At 33.7% G+C, this 23,732-nt stretch overlaps 1 protein-coding gene across 1 annotated transcript; it reads right to left on the bottom strand.

Annotated features, from left to right (window-relative positions):
* Positions 1-22,418: 22,418 nt before the first annotated feature.
* On the bottom strand, positions 22,419-23,135 carry LOC139841855 (uncharacterized). The gene has a single exon (XM_071832048.1). The coding sequence runs from the start codon at positions 23,133-23,135 to the stop codon at positions 22,419-22,421; it is 717 nt and encodes a 238-aa protein (XP_071688149.1).
* Positions 23,136-23,732: the final 597 nt, after the last annotated feature.

Here is a 23,732-nt window from a genome sequence, read left to right as displayed (position 1 = left end):
CATTGTTATGTATGAACTCATGTTTTTTATTGTGTGCCCAGATCACTCGAAGGTGTTCTCCCTTAAATGCTTGAATGGTCCGCAATAAGGAATTATACTTTTTAACCTTAAGCGAGAAGGGACACTTACTTTGACAAAAACTAATTTTCTCTGATATATTCGGGGTTTAGTTTCGATTATAAAGTCTTAGGCCCGTGACAACGTGGTATGCACCAGCCAAACAGATAATCCTCAACCTAAAATCCACCCCCAAACTTTTCTAGTGATTATCAATTATGATAGGGGATACCCTCAACCGACTATTGAGTTCCTCAACAATTATCATTAGATATAGTTTCGGAGATAATTAGGTGACTACCTTCAAACGCTACAGATCGTTCATGACTTCTGAATCTTAGATGATCGTTATTCTTATTATGATTGTCTAATGCCAAGAATTCATAAGTCACATCTATCAGTACATCACACAACAGATTAACATAAACGTTCAATTCAGTCCTTAATAATCAAATATATCAATTCTCAGTACAGTAATTTCTTCATCTCCCACATATTAACCAAAACAAGCTCCTTTTCGGATTTTTCAACTTTTTAGGGTTTTCTGGTGAGACATTTTACACTTTTTAGGTATTTTCTGTTGAAACATATACTCCCCCTAAAATACTAAAACATAAAATCTTTTTATCTTTTAGCATTTTAAACAAAGGAAACAGAAATTAGCTACAGACTAGCATGCAAATATGAAAGAAATCATGCAGAGAAATGCAGACAGGAAGCAAAAATATGTAATACAGATAATAAGAAACTAAAATCTATATGTCATGCATCCTACATGCAAAGTCTAAAAGTTTGATTAACCCTCACTCACAACATCCGAAATTACTTTGTCTCGATCAACAATGCCATTCATCTCTAAAAGTTGCAAGAACCTAGGTTTATCGAAAGCCTTAGTGAAAAGGTCAGCCCTCTGGTCCTTAGTACCTATTCTCTTAACCTTAATTATCTTTTTCTCATGGGAATCCCTAAGAAAATGATATTTAACACCTATGTGTTTAGTCTTAGAATGTTGCATAGGATTCTTAGTAATTGCAATAGCAGTATTATCAATATAAAGAGGAGAGAAAGAGATTCTTAGTCTGTAATCGCGAAGTTGTTGTTGAATCCAAACAACTTGTGAACAACAACTAGTAGCAGCGATATATTTAGCTTCACATGTGGAAAGCACAACTACAGTTTGTTTCTTGCATTGCCAGGTCACCAGCCTTTCACATAAAAATTGACATCCTCTTGATGTAGATTTATTGTTGATTTTGCAACCTGCATAGTCTGAATCACTATATTCTACAAGGTCAAACTTGTCTTCATTCGAATACCAGATGCCGAGATTTGGAGAATGTAACAGATAACGAAGAATTCTTTTGGCAGCTGTAAGATGAACTGTATTCAGATTAACTTGATAACGAGCACACAGACATGTTGCGAACATAATATCCGGCCTAGATGTAGTGAAATACATGAGCGATCCGATGATTGCTCGATAGTATGTAGGATCAACAGGCTCCCCTTCACAGTCTAACGAAATACCATGATTCACAGCTAGCGGGGTTGACACAGGACGTTCTTGAGTCATACCAAAACGTTCGAGTATATCATTTACATACTTTGCTTGGTGAAGAAAATTCCATTATCAGTCTGTTCGACTTTCAAACCAAGAAAGTAGTGTAAGAGACCCAATTTGCTCATTTCAAATTCATCCTTCATAACCTGCTCGAACTCATCGATGAGTTCCTGCTTAGTAGAATCGAAAATAATGTCGTCTACATATATCTGGACCAAAATGATATCATCATCTTTAACCTTCATGAACAGAGTACAATCTACCGTGCCTATTTGATAACCTTTTTCGATCAGATAACTAGACAAACGTCCATACCAAGCTCTCGGGGCTTGATGTAAACAATATAGGGCTCTTCGTAAACGGTAAACTTTGTCAGGATGAAGATGATCTTCAAAACCTGGTGGTTGATTGACATATACTCTTTCATTTAGCTTTCCATAAAGAAATGCACTCTTGACATCCATTTGAAACACCTTGAACTTCATGACTGAAGCAAAAGTTAAGAAAATACGAATAGCTTCCAATCTGGCAACAGGAGCAAAAACTTCATCATAATCGAATTCAGGATCTTTAAGATAACCTTTAGCAACTAATCTTGCTTTGTTACGGATAACATTGCCATCTTCGTCAAACTTGCACTTCCAAACCCATTTAAGATCAATTACTTTAGCACCATGCAGCTTAGTAACTAGCTTCCAAATTTCTAAACGATGGAATTGCTGAATCTCTTCTTGCATTGTCATGACCCAATCAACATGCTTCAAGACTTCCTTTGTTGTCTTTGCCTCTATTCTAGAAATATGACATGAGTACTCATAGTACGCAGCAGCAGCTGTCATATGAGTATCAACTTGACCATCAAACTGAACTTGCCTTCTTGTTCTAACACATGCATTTGGATCTCCAATAATATTCTCTCTAGGATAAGCAATTGTAGTTCTGGGAACTGGTTGTGCTGGAACAGGTATCTCATGTTGTAGATTCATAGTATCACCAATATCTTCATGATTATCAGAACTTTTACTTGAAATATTAGATCCGCAGGTATCGTACACTGGATCAACGTCTTGATCTGAATCTTGAACTGGTTCATTGACAGTGGGTAATGGAGTTGGAGTTGGAGTAGGTGCAGATACTTCTGGTTCATTTTGTAAATCAAACAGCATTTGTAACTCAACTTCATTCTCCGTCTGATCTGGAGCAAGATTGAATGAGTCAATCAATTCATCATAGTTATAAATCCAAGGATGACTTTTCAGAGCATTCTTCATATGATTCCTCTGGACATCAACTTCAGACCATTCTTCAACACATCTTGTCTCATTGTTGAAAACTCTCTTGTTAGGAGAACTATACCCAAGAAATACTCCAGTAACCACTTTTAAATCAAACTTACTTCCTGGTTTTCTTTTCAAGATGGTACACGGTGCACCAAATGGTTCTAGATGCTTCAAAGAAGGTTTTTTCCATGCAATAGCTCATAGCAAGTTTTACCCTGTCGTTTAACAGTCAGAACTCGATTCATAGTGTAACACGCATTTGCAACAGCTTCACTCCAAAAATGGACAGGTAACGATGAATTTGCTAGCATTGTTCTAGCTGTCTCGATCAATACTCTATTCTTTCTTTCAGCAACACCATTCATCTGAGGAGAGTATGCAGAACTGAACTGCATATTGATACCCTTTTCAATACAGAAACCTGCAAGATACTGATTCTTGAATTCTGTACCGTTGTCGCAACAAATCTTTCTTACCTTTAAATTGAAACCTGTCTCTAATCGATTGATTAGCACTTTCAAGTTTTCAAATGTATCGGACTTCTCTTTCAAAACAATTACCCAAGAAAATCTTGAATAATCATCAGTTACAACTAGACAATACTTACTTCCATCAATGCTTTCAAAACGAATTGGACCGAAAAGATCCATATGTAACAATTCAAGAGGAGCAGAGATTGGATTATACTTCACTAGCTTATGAGTTTTCTTGCTCTGCTTACCCTTCGTACACGAAACACATGTTCCTGGAATCTGAAAAGATCGAAGATCAACACCTTCTACAAGATTGTTGTAGACAAGGTGATTCATTTTCCGAAAACTTAAATGACCCATGCGTTTGTGCCAAGTAATAGAATCTTATTCAGTCGCTTTAGAAACAAAAGCTTGATGATGTTCAAGAGTTTAAGTAGCAACATTCATATCTAGCATATATAAATCAGCTTGTCTGGGAGCCTTCATCAAAATCATTTCTGGAGGAATCACAAACTCTGGTTTCAAAATGTAGCTAAATTCGTCATCAAATGCTACCTTGAAAGATTTTTCACAGATTTGTGAAACCGACAACAAATTGTTTGCAAGCTCTTGACAATAGTTCACTTTGTCGAAACTAACTTTTTCATTCTTCAATAAACCTTGAGCTGAAATGTGACCTCCTTTATCTCTAGCAAATGCTACATAACCTCCCTTAATTGAGTGTACATCCGAAAGAAGAGATAGTTGTCCAGTCATATGTCTCGAAGCGCTGCTATCCACTATCCAGGTGTTGTTTGCAGGTACCCTGGTTCCCTACACATCACATTAAGAGAATTAATTGATAATGGGAACCCACGCCCGGACGGCAGTAGGTTGTCCATTAACACCCATAGCTTGAAATTCCATCCATTTCCCGTTTGAGTCCAGTGGAATCTCATCATTAGAAACCAGAAACTTAGACAATTTAGAAGTAGCAATATTGCTCTTCTGGTTTTTCACATTTTGCTCATTTTCAGAGCGATTCACTCGTGGTCTGGTACGAGAAAAGTTTTTTCGACGACTAGCTTTTTGCGAAGGCGATCGTGCCTTTGGTTCAAAAGCTCTACTATGATCACTTGATTTAGCAACTCTTGCCTCATTATCCTGTTTAGGAACCTTAATCTTCACAGGAGAAATTGACCTATTGAAGTTCTTTCTCTTATACTCTCCATAGACAACATTTGTCGTATGATTTTTAACACGAACTTCATCATTAACAGGTGAACCTCATTTATGAGCATAAGATGATCGGTGATCATCATATGTGAGGTCAATCTTCTGTCTGGGTGACCTATATCTTCTAGGATAATTAGCAGCAATATGTCCAAAAATAGCACAATTAAAACATTTACGAAACTCCCTATGTCCTCTAAATTCATACACATTATTAGAGTTTGAAGATGACGGATCTTGTGTTCTTACAAACACAGGAGAATCATTTGTTTTATTTCTTGGAACAGGCTTAGGTGTAACAGGAGGAACCGGTCTGTCAGCAAATCTAGGATTTCTTAGAATTTTAACAGGACCTTTCGGTGTTCTAACTCTACTTGTCTTAGAGTTATCTCCTAATCCAGTTTTCCTATCTTCCTCATGATCTAGAGCACCTTCAGCAGTATCATCAGAAGTTGTATTCTTAGATGAACTACATTTTTTATTCTTTTCAACATAATCTTCATAACTAGGAGGGATACAATCTTCTGGTCGACCGTCAACTACGTTTGCATTAACAAATGTGTTCTGAAAATGAGGAGATGCAGAACTATATCCAATACCCTTGCCCTTGGTGTCATTAAGTTCCACCATTAATGCATTCCATTATGACGCACTTGCCCAAAAATTCATTTTAATTGAAATTGCTTCTAAATCAGCTTTACCGCATTCATTTTCTTTCTTTAGTTCATTAATTGTGTCAACACGTTTAATTAAAGCTTGATTTATTTCAAAGTTATAACATTTAAGATCGTGAAGTTGTTTTTTATAAACTTTGATATGCTCTTTCAACTCATTTTCAACCTTAGTGGTCACATGGTCTGCGTTTTCTCTTTCATTTTCGCATATGCCTTTGTTAAATTATCTATTGTTATCTTAGATTCAGCGCATTTAACACATTCAATAACAGTAGATTGATCAGAAGATATCTGTTGAACGTTATTTGATGAAGAAGTCTCAACCATAAATGCAAAGTAATTTGTCTTCTTCCCATCATCGAGCTCATCTTCTGATTCTGATGAGTCTGTAAGGAACTCTGATGTATCAGCGTGTTTACCCAAACGAATCTGTTCAAGTCTGTCCCAAATATCTTTGTCTTTAGTTAACCCGTAGACCTTCTCAAGATCACTTTTTGATAAGCATATCCTTAGTAAGTCTACTTCTTGCTTGTTCAATGCTTCAAGATCAGTTTGGTTAACTCCAGTAAGATCAGCTTCATTTTCAACCTCCGAGACTGACTTCTTGTCTGAATCATCATCTTCTGAATTTTCACTCTCAAAATCTGAACCTTCACCCATAAGAACTAACATCTCCAACTCTTCGGCAATCATTTTACCCCATTCGTCTAGTTCTTTATCAGCATCAACCAATGTTTCTTCACGTTGATCAGCTTCTAGACTTTCTTTAAACACTGATGTATCACCATATTTATCCTTCCAACTGTTGAAGTAAAAGTCCTCTGACGATGTTGGTGAAACACTTCCAGATTCAGGTGTACAAGGAACTGAATTACATGCCTTCTTGAATTTGTCTTTAACCTATTTCTGAATCTTCTCTTTCCAAATTGTTTGAGACAATCTTTCAGCTCTTTTAGCATGAGCAGTCAGCTTCTCAACTAAATTCTGATCAATAGCACAATCTTCTTCATATTCAGTGATCTTTGCCATGTTAGCTTTAGGTTGTTGATCATCTACATTCAATTTGATAGACCAATCATCATCATCTCCATGAATGACAACCAAAGCTTTGTTAAGACTCTCAGCTGTTTTAGCTTCAATTACTTTATCAGTAATGTAGATCTCACGCTTTGTAGTTTGACTCTGAGAACTGTAGTTCTGATTCTTGAACGGATTACGATTACCCAGTTTCTTCCGTTTTGTGCACTGTCTTGAAAAATGACCTAATTCTCCACAGTTGTAACAAGTAATAGTATTCATATCAAAACCCAGTTTTGTATCTTTGGTAAGACTGATCGGTTTTCCAGTTCGCTCTTCGTAATCTCTTGCTCTTCTCACAAGATTTGCCATACCCCACATAATATCCATCTTTTCTGCTACATCTTTATCAAGTTGATGATAATATTCTGTTGTTAGATGAATGTTACCCACACGACCATCAAGATAACTATCATAAGAATTAACCAGGCTTAACAGTAAAGCTATATCCTCACTAATCTTTTCTTTCCCAACTTTCCTTATATTTTCAATCTTAAGTGCAGAAAGAACATCTGATGCAGTCGGTGTAGATGACTCTGTAGTGTTGGAAGTAGGCTGTGATTGAGTATTGAGAGATCATGGTGAAACTTGTGGTGGATATGAAGGTTGTTGAATAGGTGCACTGCTAACATTCAAACCATACATATTCTGATTGTTCGTAGCAAAAGCAGTTTGAAATGGTGCATGAGCTGACTTAGGTGGTGTGTAACCATTTGGACAATACATTTTTGTGTCTTGAACTTGTTTAGACCTCTTAACTTTGTTTAACAACTCTAATTCTTCTTCCTGAAGTCTTGCAATAAACGAGTTCACTGTAGCAGTAGCAAGTTCTCCACTGGTTTTCATAGTTAATACAAAACCATTCCATTCTAAAGGTAATGCTCCAGCTAGACATGTTACTTTTTCTTTTTCAGCAATTGTCACATCATGCTTGTGTAGTTCAGCTAGTAAATGACGATATCTTTCAACTAATTCCGTAATAGATTCTCCAACTTTCCATTGAAAACGATCAAATTCAGCTTTCAACTCTAAACCTTTTCTAGTTTTGTAAAATGTATTTCCTTCATTGAAAGTACGAAGTGCTTCCCATATCTTGAATGAGTTATCATGACACAAAAATTGATGGAAAATCGGACCATCAAGAGCACTTGTCAAGTTACAGTACATCTTTTTCTCCAAGTTATACTCTTCACGTTCTTCTAAAGGCATATTATGCAACGTATACAATTCATTTGTAACAGGTGAACGTGGTCATTGAAATTCGGTTTCAATGTACTTCCAAAGTTTCGTGTCCTGACCATCAGACCAAATCTTAAATCTCGACTTCCAAGTGGAATAGGTATCCATATTCATTACCCTCGGACATTCGTACCACTTCCGGATTCACTCTCAGCAAGAAGTAATTGTTGAGTCATATTCGTAATACTCTGAACTAACGGTGCAGCTAATGCATAATCGTTTGAATTAAACATCTTGAAAAAATTTACCAAGGATAAACCGTGCGGTTCAGAAGATCAAACGTACGTGTGATAGTATCAACCGTACGTGTCACTGATCAAGCGTACATGTCACAACTTAATCGTACGTGTGACTAAACTAATCAAAAGAACCAATCACCAAACCTCAGACGTGCGAGTCAGGATCACCCGTGTGATTACTCGTACGTGTCACAATCAACCGCTTGATCACTCGTGTGATCACACTGTAGTCACTTAACCTCAAAAGGTTATGCTAAACCGTGCGTGTGAGTTCACGAGTGATGTCAACCGTCTGGTCAACCGCGCGAGTGAGTTAAAAATTTTGGCCCACTCGTGTGTGCTGCTGTTCACCCTAATTCACTCAAAAACCCTAGAAATTGATGTTAAAACTCAATTTCTTCGTCCACAAGCTGGATTAGCACTAAACTAACATAAATACACTCTCTAATCACAATTACACACGTAAAGATGATTCCTTTTTGATCAAAATCACTCTAAAACTCAAAAACCCAAAATAACAAACTCTTTAATCACCAAAAATCACTAGATGATGTTGAAATCACAACCAATGCTCTGATACCAATAATGAAACATGACTAGGAACTTTGAAATCAACAAGTTTAATTCACACAAAGGCGGAATTAGTGAATCAAACCAATCTAGTGGATATGTGAAGCTTTTTGGGATTAAATTAGTCAAATCACAACAAGGATTGTGTGATTAGATTAATGTCTAGAGCTATTATTCACCTCTGGAGTGATTTGGGTTGAGAGAGAATCGGATAAGGCTACCAGATCTGAGTGATTTGTGTGTAATGAGATGCTTAACCTAAAATGAAGAACATAACACTTAAATACCCCTGCTATTGAGTCAACCGCGCGAGTCAGCTGTCACTCGTACGAGTGATCTGTCTCAGCCGTGCGGGTGATCACTCACTCGTGTATGTATTTTCAGATTAGATTTGTGACTCAGCTCAGCTCAAACGTGTGTGTGAGCTTGTCAGCCGTACGAGTGAGTCTTCACTCGTACGTGTGACAGAGTCTAATATAGTCAATTATCCTTTTTGCATTCCTACAGTACCTGTAATCACATATAGACACATATAGGATAATAACAAGCGATCATGGTAGCCCATAAACTGAAGTACTAATCCCAAACGTAAGCTAGATGTCTAGGGACTTACAGACAATGCATCAACAGATGAAGACACCGCAAATGAGGTTCCAAGAAAGACTTTCTGTATAGAATTCCCTTATCTAACAGATATTTTGGTGCTTTCATCTTAATCATATTATAAAAGGGGAGTTTTACCGTTTAATGACTGATTTGTCGATTTTATATTTTAAGCGAAGCGTAAAGTAAATGACGATATTTAACTAACGATAAAATAAATAACAATAATTAAAATAACAATAAATAAAAGTACGAGGAAATATGAAATAAAATATATTATGCTTATTTAAACTTCCGTACTCATGATGTTTGACGTTTTGATTTTAATTTTTTACCCTGGGTTAATTGTTCTTTGTCCTGAATTATTTGATAAGTCCATCTGGTTTTGTCCATAATAGTCCATCGGTCATAATTATAAAGTGCGAGGGTCTTCGCCAAATTAACCTTATACCCGAAGTCAAATATTCCAACTAATTGGGGATTTAAACCGTAATAAGGTTTTAATACATTGTTAATGATTACACCAGGTTATCGACTGCATGTAATCCAAGGTTTTAATACTTTATTAACAATTACACCAATTTCCCTTGAATTTAATTCACCCCTGTTTTAATGAGTCCATTGACTATTAATCCATCCCCGTGTCCGGTCAATTGAATAATTATTAGTATTTATAAATATCCCGCTCACCGTACCCAGTCAAGCGTATGTGGTTATATATAGATACATCAAATTATAAATCTCTATATTAAATTAACAAGATATCATTTAGTTAATGAAATATAAAGCCCATTAATAGCCCATAGTCTAATTTCCACAAGTGTTGGTCTTTTGTCCAAACCCCAATTATGGTCCAAAGCCCAATAACCCTGTCTTAATATTTAGTCCAACATCATGATTACTTCGGCTTAAATATGCATAATAATAACTTAGCTACGAGACATTAATTTAAAAAGGAAGAACATAGGTTACAGTGGTTATTTATCGCGTAGTGTTACACGGACAGAACTCCAACTTTAAAACCCATAAATAACCTTTACATTACCCAAACTAACTAATATAAGACTAAACTATATTATATATATGTATATATATATATATATGTATATATATATTTATATGTGTGTATATATATATATATTATATATATATATTATTATTATTATTATTACAGAGGGATTATTGTGTGTTTTTACTCGTTGAAACTTGTGTCTTTTATAGACCTGACCAGAAATTTGGGACCATGCGATCGTATGGCTGTGATGTCTAAATCCCATGCGATCGCATGGACAGGCTGTCCAGCTCAAATTGTGTTTAAAACATGGGCTGCTGAGTTTATTTAATATATATAATATAATATATATAATTTTATATAATTATATATATATATATATATATATATATATATATATATATATATATATATATATATATATATATATATATATATATATATATATTATATTCTTGTGCATAGTTAGCGTTGATGCTCGGTTTATGTCTCGGTTCCGAATTTTCGAACGTCTTTTCGTACGCGTAGATATCTTGTACTTTGCATTCTGCGACTTGTACTCTTGTAATTTTGAGACGTTTCTCATCAATAATTTGAACCACTTGGATTGTATTTTGTACATTTGAGCTTTTTGGTCATTTACGTCTTTAAATCGTCGTTTTCTTCTTTTGTCTTCGCACTTATTTATTTAAACGAATATTACATAAAAATAGAACAATAGTAACTAAAAGCTTTACAAATTGGAAGGATATTGTGCCTAACTATATGTTCATTTGGAGTACTATCAAATATCCCCACACTTGAACGTTGCTTGTCCTCAAGCAATACATAACTTGAAACTAAATCACACTTCACTCGAATCACTTTTTTATTCTCACACTTTATACATAAGTGATTTTGATACGGCGGTATAAACAATGATAGTAACGATGTGGTTTACAGTCCCACATGACTATGAAAATTTAGATCCTTTAAGGAAATTGGATCTTTATGAAAACATTTGATCTTTTGAAAATTCATTCTAGCTTTTACCCTAGATAAGTTTTCTGGAATAACCCTTCACCGGTGTTTGCAAAATGTTTTTGTGGGTTGTGTGGGTTTTATATTTTAAAATTTTAGCTCAAAACTTGAGGTTTTGTGTCACCCACTTGCTAACCTTGTATTAGGAAAACAACACGTCCAGTATACTTGCTCCGTATATTACCTTTCGGTAAACTACCGTCCGATTGTAAAGGAAAGCGTTGAACAAGCAATTGTTAAGGCAATGTCTAATGACATGCAGATATTCATGGTCCACAACGTGTTGGATGCAATTACTATCCTTTGTAGGAGAAATAGTAAAGATCACCCTATAATTTTTCGATCGACACAAGGTCCTGTCTTCGACCATGCTATGCAACCACCGTTCTTACTGTTGACACCCGATTTGGTTCAGGTGACCAAATGAATTCCAGGTGCATTCTTAGGATTTTACGTTCAATGGTAATGAACGCATTGAAAATAGGTTTTCAGAAAACAAATCGGTTTTAATTTGATCATAATATTTTCTCGTTCAAGCTCGAGTTTAGATATCATCGAATTCTATGAGTTTATAATTCTCAATCTTTAAGGTCAATCTCAAGGATCGAGTAATATCAGGCTTAAAAGCTGATTTTTAATCTTTAAGGAGATTATCCTTTCTAGGGGGTCTGATTCATTAGTCTTATCAAGCTAATTTGCACGGTGCCCTCCCTATTTTACGAGACAGATCCTCTCATGGATAAGATAAGTCTGACCACTTGGCGACCTTGTTTGATGTTGAGGTCCGTGGATTTCCTGTTGATTTTAGAGATGACTTTTCTAGATTTTTTCGTCAACCTACAGCTGGTCTGGACGACAACTTTTTGACCTAAATCAAGAAGTGTGTGTCTTTTTCGGAAGACTTTACTTCCTTTTAATGATGGAATTGATTCATCGTGTAGATCCATCTTTTCTTTCAAAAGTATTACAATGAATCGGGTAAAACTGATTAGTTAAGTCCAAAGTAAAAGTACCTGCAATAATCTTGTACAAAAATATGTGATATATGTTTTAAAGAACTTGGTAAATTCTTCCCACACTTAGCTTTTATTTATTTCTTTCTTTGCCTTTTTATTCTCTTCTATTCCATTTTAAATGAATTCAAGCGTTTTGGGTTGTTTCTCAATTTATGTCCTTTCCTAGGTAATGATAATTTCGGTATTAACACATAGTTTTTATCGTTCAAAAATATGTATAAACATGATTTTGAATTCATTTAGCTGAAAATTTTTCAAATTTTCACAAAATTTGGCAATTAAACCAAGTGTAAACCCGAGAGAATTTATAACCCTTCCCCACACTTGAGATCATGCAATGCCCTCATTTGCATGAAATCGGACTATAATTATAAATTCATGAGGGTGATTAGTGTAGAAAAGTGATTAAAAATACCCAGTTTGTAATTAAAAAGCTCGTCGAAATATAGATGGCGCACCTCATCGTTCATTCCTTTTGTTGTTTTATCACCCATGTTTTTCTTCAAAAACGATTTCTTTTCTGAACTGTTTGTTAATTTTTGAAAATACGTCTTTTATCCTAATTTATCATGCATGTTTATTAACTACAACCCCGAATTTAACGTTAAGTTGGGTTAGACTTCCCCACACTTAGCTGACAACATGTGAAGTCGGTAGAATAAGTTCCACGAATTAAAATAGTGAGCCAGATATTTACATCTCGGGTGGTATATAATATATCAATGGGTTTAAAGTTTAGACTCACCCGATTGTCACTAATTAATTCTTTTTTAAGTGTAGCTTTTAGTTAATGGATATGTCTCTTTTCTGGTTCTTGGTCAAATGGATCGTTATACACCGACATACATATTTCTAAAGGGTGGACAATTCCTAACATTTCCTTATGTTCATTCTCGGGATCAAAGTTTTCACCTCTATTACCCAATTGGGTGAAATCCGAGGTGTGAATATCTATTACAGCTCGTAGTTTATTTTCGGTAGATGACTCATCTATTGAGAATATTGGGTTGGAAGGTTGTGGAATGGTGATTTTCGGGATCGAAGCAAAATCTTCTTCTTTAACGGTCCTTATCGATCCCTCCACTTTGGTCTCGGGGGTAAAATTTTCAACGTTATCATTTTCCCAAGAGTACCAAATTGTCACCCTTACTTCTTCTTCATCCATTGATGGATCGATGATTTCGTCGGTAGAGGTGAATGTGTCTGTATGTTGTGAAATTGGTAAAACTGAATAAAAAGTATCATCGGGATAATTGGTGATTTCGGAGCTCTCGAATTCATCAAAATTCGATGATATGAGATTTTATTGCACACAACTCCTCAGATCAACATGTGTGTAGTCTGATAGAGTTTCAGCTTACCAATTTGCAAACTCTCTCATTTGTTCATTTTGAGCGTCAAATTCTTCGAGTTTGATTTTCATATAATCTAATAAATTTTCAGACACATAATTTTCCTCGTCCTCTGGTTGTTGAGTTTGGATATATTCTTGGGAATAATCCCAATTTGAATTATATTACTCATAATCATTCCATTCAGGTTCCATGGGTGCGTAATTTTTCATAGGAACGTAATAATAACATTCCCATGTTGAGTGATAATCTCCACAGATTTCACAACCAGTTATTGTTTCATTATTCGTGATCCAAGATTGACCGAACGAATTTTCATGAACACTCATTTGAAAATATTGATTTAATTGATTTTGCATGTCAGAAAGAGTTTCCAACATATTCTCAAAATTTTTCATAATAAACTTATTACCAAATTTAGCTATAATGTGGTGCATTTACTAATTATTCTATTAGTTATAAAACTAAAAATTATATAAGTTATCAAATTAATCGTCTTTTCTGCTTTTGCCCACATTTCGAATAGCCAATAGATGCAGCAGGTAGCCAGGACCCTTTAAATCGGAAGCCCACAACTCGCCACTAACAAATCCAACTATTTCTACGAACTAGAAAATTTGGATGTCTATCAATTTAATTGCTTAAAATAATTTTTCGCCGAAATTTAACGAAAATAAAGAAAATTCTATGTACTAAAATTAGAGCGTGGAAATGAAAAAGAAAAAGTGTACGTCGAAAAACGTCAAAAAATAAAAATAAGAAAGAAAAACGTCCAAACTTAAAAGTCTAAAAAATCTAAAAAGTTGCGCCTAAAGGTGTTAAAGCTTAAAAGAAATTCTATATCCAAAACGGCAATAACTTAAAAGGCACTAAAATATATAAACGGCGTCGCAAAATTCTAAAGCGCCTAAATCTTAATTTAAAGAAAAAACACTTAAGGAATTTTACGGCAAAACTTAAAAACTAAAAATCTAAATTTAAACTAAGGCAAAACGAAACTAAAATTATAATTACGAACTAAATGATTAAAAAGATACAATTAATACAAAGATATAAAAAGATAAAAATAAAATTATTTTTTTTATAAAAATATTATTTTTATATTATATATTATATTATTATTAATATAGTATTATATAAAAATATTAATTTATATTATTCTATATATTTAATAAAACTAAAAAAACAAAAATTATAAATTAAACTAAAACTAATAACTAAATATTAATTAAATTAAACCCTACTTAATTTAAATAATATTTATAATATTAACCTACTCCGTAATTAATGCTTCTATGGTTTTGGCTGTGTCAGGTCATCCCATGCGATCGCATGGGTTTTGCAATACTGGACCATGCGATCGCATGGCTAAGTAGTCCAGAAACAATTCGGGATTTTAATCAGATTTCGGCCCAATATTAATTTATATATTTATTATTTTGATTATTAATTTACAAAATTATATATTTAGAATATTTATATAACTTATATTTTTAAAACTAAAAATAAAAACACTTTTTAATTTTATATATTTTAAACCAAATTTTAATATATATATATATATATATATATATATATATATATATATATATATATATATATATATATATATATATATATATATATATATATATATATATATATATGTTTTATATATTTTTTTCTTTTTATATTTTTACAAATATAAATTAAAAACATAGCATTTCACCGAGTCCCCGGCAGCGGCGCCAAAAACTTGATGTGCGAGCGGAGGTGTACGAAATACTATTATTTTTACTACGAAATATGAAGAAATATTACACAAGTTTTATTTAATTTATTTACAGATGAAATATACCTAAACCTTGCTAGAACACTATAGGCAGTGTACCTAATCGTAGAGTAGGATAGTTTTTAGTAAGTCCGGTTCGTTCCACAGGGAGACGGCTTATTTTACACTATATTTTTATATAACTATATATATATATATATATATATATATATATATATATATATATATATATATATATATATATATATATATATATTACAATTATTATTATTATAAAGGGGGGGGGGTTTACCGTTTAATGACTGGTTTGTCGATTTTATATTTTAAGCAAAATGTAAAGTAAATGACGATATTTAACTAACGATAAAATAAATAATGTAGTGACCCGAACTTTTCCATGATTATATATTAAATGAAAACTATATTTGCATGATTAAATGTTTCCAACATGTTAAATAATCAAACTTGTTAAGACTTGATTATTTGAAATGAGTTTCATGTAGACAATTGACCACCCAAGTTGATCGGTGATTCACGAACGTTAAAACTTGTAAAAATTATATGATATATATATATATATATATATATATATATATATATATATATATATATATATATATATATATATATATATATATATATATATATATATATATAGTTAACATGATATTATGATAAGAAAGTATCTCACTAGGTATATTAACAATGAGTTATATACATAAAATGAGACTATTGAATTAAGAAAACTCGAAACGATAAATATAATGATAATCGTTATAACAACGTCTTACTAAATACATATGTATCATATTAAGATATTAATACACTATGTTTAACATCATGAAATGATAATTACATATATCATTAAGCGTATTAACAATGAACTACACGAGTAAGATAAGACTACTAACTTAAGGATTTCGAAATAATACATATACGTAACGATTATTGTTGTAATAGTATTTTACACATATATATATATGATATTAAGATATATTAATACACCATGTTAACATGTTAACATAAAAATTTAACATCTCATTTAAGTGTAATAACAATGGATCAATTACATTTCAAAAGATCGTTAAACTTAAAGGTTCCGAAACAACACTTACATATAACGACTAACGATGACTTAACGACTCAGTTAAATGTATATACATATAGCGTATTAATATGTATTAATACACTTTTAGAAGACTTCATGACATATATCAGAGTACTTCTACTTAACAAAAATGCTTACAATTACATCCTCATTCATTTTCATCAACAATTCTACTCATATGCACCCGTATTCGTACTCGTACAATACACAGCTTCTAAGATGTATATACTATTGGTATATACACTCAATCATCAGCTCCTTAGCAGCCCATGTAAGTTATTAAACATGTGGGAACCATTATTTGGCAACTAGCAGAAAATATCTCACAAAATTACAAAAAATATTATAAATCATTCATGAATTATTTACATGAAAACAAACTTACACATCATTTATATCTAATCCATATACCAATGAAAAAAAACACCTAAAAACACTTTCATTCTTCAATTTTCTTCATCTAATTGATCTCTATCAAGTTCTATCTTCAAGTTCTAAGTGTTCTTCATAAATTCTATAAGTTCTAGTTTCATAAAATCAAGAATACTATCAAGTTTGCAAGATTACTTCCAAGCTTTCTAATCCAATCCAAGTAATCATCTAAGCTCAAGAAATCTTTATTATTTATAGTAAGATATATTTCTAATACAAGGTAATACTCATATTCAAAATTTGATTCAATTTCTATAAATATAACTATCTTATTTCGAGTGAAAATCTTACTTGAACTTGTTTTCGTGTCATGATTCTACTTCAAGAACTTTCAAGCCATCCAAGAATCCTTTGAAGCTAGATCAATTTTTGTTACTTCCATTAGGTTAACTTACTAAACTTGAGGTAGTAATGATGTTCATAAATCATTCGATTCATATATATAACACTATCTTATTCGAAGATTTAAACTTGTAATCACTAGAACATAGTTTAGTTAATTCTAAACTTGTTCGCAAATAAAGTTAATCCTTCTAAGTTGACTTTTAAAATCAACTAGACACATGTTCTATATCTATATGATATGTTAACTTAATGATTTAAAACCTGGAAACACGAAAAATACCGTAAAATTGGACATACGCCGTTGTAGTAACACCGCGGGCTGTTTTGGATTTGATAATTAAAAGCTATGATAAACTTTGATTTAAAAGTTGTTCTTCTGGAAAAATGATTTTTCTTATGAACATGAAACTATATCCAAAAATCATGGTTAAACTCAAAGTGGAAGTATGTTTTTCAAAATGGTCATCAAGATGTCGTTCTTTCGACGGAAATGACTACCTCTTTAAAAAATGACTTGTAACCTGTATTTCCAACTATAAACTTATACTTTTTCTATTTAGATTCATAAAATTAAGTTCAATATGAAACCATAGCAACTTGAATCACTCAAAACGGATTTGAAACGAAGAAATGACGGGTAAAACAAAATTGGATAAATTTGCTAGTTTTAGCTATGAATATTTTGTAACAAATCTAGACTAAACATATCCTAACTAATTTATATTGTATTATACATATTATGAAATCTTGGGATACCATAGACACGTATACAATGTTTTGACATATCATATCGAACCATCTATATATATATTTCGGAACAACAATAGACACTCTATATGCAGTAATGTTTAAGTTAGCTATATAGGGTTGAGGTTGATTCCAAAATAATATATATACTTTGAGTTGTGATCGAGTCTGAGACTTGTAGACACTGGTTCATGGATTGATTCGAGATAATATATATTGCTTTATTTTCTGTACATCTAACTGTGGACAACTAGTTGTAGGTTACTAACGAGGACTGCTGACTTAACAAACTCAAATCATTAAAACGTAATAAAAATGTTGTAAATATATTTTGAACATACTTTGATATATATGTACATATTTGTTATAGGTTCGTGAATCGACCAGTGGCCAAGTCTTACTTCCCGACGAAGTAAAAATCTGTGAAAATGAGTTATAGTCCCACTTTTAAAATCTGATATTTTAAAAGCGAATCCTAAAGGTAGATCTACGGGAACTAACAACCCCCATTCTGGAATTTGGAATGCTTTAGTACTTAGTTTATCATGTCCGATGGGTGTCCCGAAATGATGGGGATATTCTATATGCATCTTGTTAATGTCGGTTACCAGGTGTTCACCATATGAATGATTTTTATCTCTATGCAGTTTGTGTAATGTCTGATATGAGATGTGTTATAAAAATGAAATCTTGTGGTCTATTATTATGATTTGATAATATATAGGTTAAACCTATAACTCACCAACATTTTTGTTGACATTTTAAGCATGTTTATTCTTAGGTGATTAATAAGAGCTTCCGTTGTTGCATACTAAAATAAGGACAAGATTTGGAGTCCATGCTTGTATGATATTGTGTAAAAACTGCATTCAAGAAACTTATTTCGATGTAATATATTTTTATTATAAACCTTTACGTAATGGTCGTGTGTAAACGGTATATTTTAGATTATCATTATTTGATAATCTACGTAATGTTTTTTTTTAAACCTTTATCGATAAAATAGAAGTTATGGTTGTTTTAAAAATGAATGCAGTCTTTGAAAAACGTCTCATATAGAGGTCAAAACCTCGCGACGAAATCAATTAATATGGAACGTTTATAATCTATATGAACGGGACATTTCAAATAACAATAATTAAAATAACAATAAATAAAAGTACGAGGAAATATGAAAAAAAAAATATTATGCTTATTTAAACTTCCGTACTCATGATGTTGACGTTTTGATTTTAATTTATTACCCTGGGTTAATTGTTCTTTGTCCTGAATTATTTGATAAGTCCATCTGGTTTTGTCCATAATAGTCCATCGATCATAATTATAAAGTGCGAGGGTCTTCGCCAAATTAACCTTATACCCGAAGTCAAATATTCTAACTAATTGGGGATTTAAACCGTAATAAGGTTTTAATACATTGTTAATGAATACACCAGGTTATCGACTGCGTGTAATCCAAGGTTTTAATAATTTATTAACAATTACACCAATTTCCTTTGAATGTAATCCACCCATGTTTTAATGAGTCCATTGACTATTAATCCATCCACGTGTCCGGTCAAATGAATAATTATTAGTATTTATAAATATCCCGCTCACCGTACCCAGTCAAACGTATGTGGTTATATATAGATACGTCAAATTATAAATCTCTATATTAAATTAACAAGATATCATTTAGTTAATCAAATATAAAACCCATTAATAGCCCATAGTCTAATTTCCACAAGTGTCGGTCTTTTGTCCAAATCCCAATTATGGTCCAAAGCCCAATAATTCCGTCTTAATATTTAGTCCAACATCACGATTACTTCAGCTTAAATAAGCATAATAATAACTTAGCTACGAGACATTAATTTAAAAAGGAAAAACATAGCTTACAGTGGTAATTTATCGCGTAATGTTATACGGACAGAACTCCGACTTTAAAACCCGTAAATAACCTTTACATTACCCAAACTAACTAATATAAAACTAAACTATATATATATATATATATATATATATATATATATATATATATATATATATATATATATATATATATATATATATATATTATTTTTACAGAGGGAGTATATATATTATTGTGTGTTTTTTCTTGTTGAAAATTGTGGCTTTTATAGACCTGACCAGAAATTTGGGACCATGCGATCGCATGGATGTAATGCCTAAATCCCATGCGATCGCATGGACAGGCTGTCCAGCTCAAATTGTGTTTAAAACGTGGGCTGCTGAGTTTATTTAATATATATAATATAATATATATAATTTTATATAATTATATATATATTATATTATATTCTTGTGCATAGTTGACTCGTAATTTTAGGTCCGTTGACTCGCGCGTTGATGCTCGGTTTATGTCTTGGTTCCGAATTTTCGAACGTCTTTTCGTACGCGTAGATATCTTGTACTTTGCATTCTGAGACTTGTACTCTTGTAATTTTGAGACGTTTCTCATCAATAATTTGAACCACTTAGATTGTATTTTATACATTTGAGCTTTTTGGTCATTTGCGTCTTTAAATCGTCGTTTTCTTCTTTTGTCTTCGCACTTATTTATTTAAACGAATATTACATAAAAATAGACCAATAGTAACTAAAAGCTTTACATATTGGAAGGATATTGTGCCTAAATATATATTCATTTGGAGCACTATCAGTGTCATCCAACTCTGCTCCTCTTCTTCAACTGCGGCCGAAACAACGCCTTCTTCAATAGATTTGACTTTAACTTCTTCAACCCAAATTTCTTTCTTAAAATGACTGAATGTTAATGCGGCTAACTTACTAAGCGCATCCACCTTTTTATTCAGCGTTCTTGAAACCTTAGTTATCTGGAATAAATCGAAGTCAACTACTAGCTCTTGCACAAGTTTTAGGTATTTTTGCATCGACTCATCATATGCTTCAAATATTCCGTTAAATTATTTTGCGACTAACTGCGAATCAACATATACTGACAGTTCTTTTATCTCCAGATATTTTGCTACCCGCATTCCAGATAACAACGCTTCATACTCAGCTTCATTGTTTGTGACGGGGAAGCTAAATCACAGCGCAAAGGTATATTCTTCTCCCTCTGGACTTTTTAGGACTATGCCTGCCCTTGTGCCTTCTGGACCACAAGCCCCATCTGTGTGCATCTCCTACAACTGTTCGGGCGGAGGTGGTATTTCTTTTGATTCATTCGAGACTTCAATATCTCCGGCTGTTTCAGCCAGATAATCTGCTAGGACTTGTCCTTTTACCGCACTTCTTGGTGAGAAGCTTATCTCATGCTCTCCCAATTCAATATCCCATTTGGCCATGCCACCAGAATTTTCTGGTTTATATAGCACCTGCTCAACAAGTATCAGCGAATGTAATTTTGCTAGAATTTATCAAGCAATTTTATGTTTGTTGACAACACATTGTTGTTTGTTGTACATGCTTTATTGGCTGATCTGTTAGGACCACTATTAGATGCGTTTGGAAATATCTCCTTAAGCGTCTAGCAGTATGCACGAGTGCATAAACCAGTTTTTCAATTGCATGATAGTTTAATTCGCACCCTGTTAAAGCTTTGGAAACAAAATATACATGCATTTGCACCTGTTCGCGCAGCATAATTATATAAATTTAAATGCCTATTGATTGAAAATGAGTTATTTTTAATTCTATAGTGCGTACCTGTCCCCTGTTCGCTATCAATACTGAACTTATTGCTTCTTTCGATGCTGCTAAGTATAGTATCAACGTTTCTCCCGCGATCGGCGCAGTCATTGTTGGCAACTCTTTCAGCAACTTTTTCATTTCCTGAAATGCCGCTTCTGCTTCCTCCGTCCACTTGAAATCCATTTTCTTTAAGCAATTCTTCAGTGTCCCGAAAAAGGGGAGTGATCTCTCTGCAGATTTTGATAAAAACCTTTTTAATGCCGCCAAATTACCCGTTAAAATTTGCACCTCCTTTTTATTTCTAGGTGACGGCATATTCTAAATTGCCTCTATTTTCTTTAGGTTTGCACGTATCCCGCGCTTAGTTATTATATGACCAAGAAACTTTCCTTCTTCTTCTCCAAAACTGCACTTCCACGGGTTGAGCTTCATATTAATCTTTCTTAACGATGCAAACGTTTCTAATATGTATTCCAACAGACCTTGCTCTGTTGTGCTCTTTATGACTAAGTCATCAACGTATGATTCTAAATTTCTACCAATCTGACCTTTGAAAGCCTCGTCTATAACGCGTTGGTACGTTGCTCCGGCATTTTTTAAACCAAATGGCATCTTGGTATAGCAATATATACCCTGGCTTGTGTGAAAAGCAGTTTTATCCACATCGTCTGCTGCCATTTGTATCTGATGGTATCCTTTGTACGCATCCACAAAACATTTGTATCGGAAGCCAGCTAACGACTCATACTTTTCAGTCTATTTCTGGTAGAGGATAATTGTCTTTGGGACATGCTATATTGATATCCGTGAAGTCAACACACATGCGCCAAGACCCGTCAGGCTTTTTTACCAGTACAGGGTTTGCTACCCATGTTTGGTACCTTACTTCTCGTAATATGTTTGCTTTGACCAACTTATTGACTTCTGCCTTCAACCATTAGCTTCTTTCTGGTGCTATGCCACATTTTTTTTATCGAACTGGCGTCAAACTTGGATTTGCATTGAGTTTATGCTCAGCAATTTCTCTTGGCACGCCCGTCATGTCCGCTTCTTTCCATACAAAGACATCCGTATTAGAAGCTAATATGTTACGAAGCTTAAATTTTGTCTCATCGGACAATCCTCCGCCGATTTTAATTTTTTGTTCTGGATTTCGCGGATTTGAGATGATCATGCAGCTTCGAAGTTGCTCTACCTCACTTGGTTGTTTTTCTGCTTGTTCTACAACCGCGACGCTTGCATCTTGTTTTTCTGACCTTATCATTGCAATTCCTAATGGTGTTGGGAACTTGATAAGGCCATGCACTGTGGAAGGGATAGCTGCCAATTTTTGCAAAGTTGTGCGTTCTAAAAGCGCATTATATTTTGAGTAAGACCTTACGACAGCAAATTCTACTGTTGTACTCCTTAGTAACTCCTTATCATCATCATCTACTAGCTCCACTTCTAATTCAATAATCCCGATTGGCCATGCGGACTCCCCAGAAAATCCTGATAATGCGGTGCTAGGGGCCACTAGCTTGGCTCGCACAGCCCCTGGCAGCAAACGAAAAAAATGTTCGTACAATATATCAACACCGCAACCGATGTCTATATGCAGTCGCTTGGTGATGTACCCGCAGCTTTTAACTCGTCCTTTAATTATGATGGGCGCATCCGAGGGTTCCTGTGCTATGGCCGGGAACATGATGGGAGTGTTTTCCCATTCTTCAGATACTTCCAACTTGCGTCTCTGATTTGCTCGTCCGTGGTTACCATATTTATGGTTTTATCTCTTTCCTTTCCCTCATTCTTCTTTTGCCATGGATATTCTTTTTCTCCTTTTGGCTTATCGGTTGGTGCTCTTGCATTTTTCTTCAGGTGTTGCAATCTTCCTCTTGTGAGTTCAGCAACTACCTATTCGATTAAATGCCGACATTCGTTGGTTTCATGACCGTAATCATCATGATAATCACAAAATTTGCTTTTGTCTCTATTCCCATACTTTGACAAAGGCACTGAGGGGATGAAGCTTTTGCATACTGCCTCTGTAGCCAAGATTTCTTTTGGTGTTTTTGTGAGATCTTTTATTAACGCGACATTCTCGGTGTGGCTGTTTTTAAACCCTTGACTTCCTCCCCCTTTGTTGTTGTGGAATTTGCGATACTTATCATTATGATAGTTACCACTCCTGGGTTACCCATTACAACCATAACGCCTACCAGACTCTGACCCTCTTCCCTGCACTCGATAATAATTATCGTTGATGTCTATATTTGAAGAGGTGTTTCCGCGATTCTGTTTT

Source organism: Rutidosis leptorrhynchoides, chromosome 4 (genome assembly GCF_046630445.1).
Source record: "Rutidosis leptorrhynchoides isolate AG116_Rl617_1_P2 chromosome 4, CSIRO_AGI_Rlap_v1, whole genome shotgun sequence".
In the NCBI taxonomy this organism is placed as follows: Eukaryota; Viridiplantae; Streptophyta; class Magnoliopsida; order Asterales; family Asteraceae; genus Rutidosis; species Rutidosis leptorrhynchoides.
This window is presented reverse-complemented; position numbering and strand designations above follow the sequence as displayed.

Bases quoted from the DNA above. Each gene is read 5' to 3' on its own strand.
- LOC139841855 (XM_071832048.1), bottom strand. From the start codon at position 23,135: ATGTTCCCGGCCATAGCACAGGAACCCTCGGATGCGCCCATCATAATT.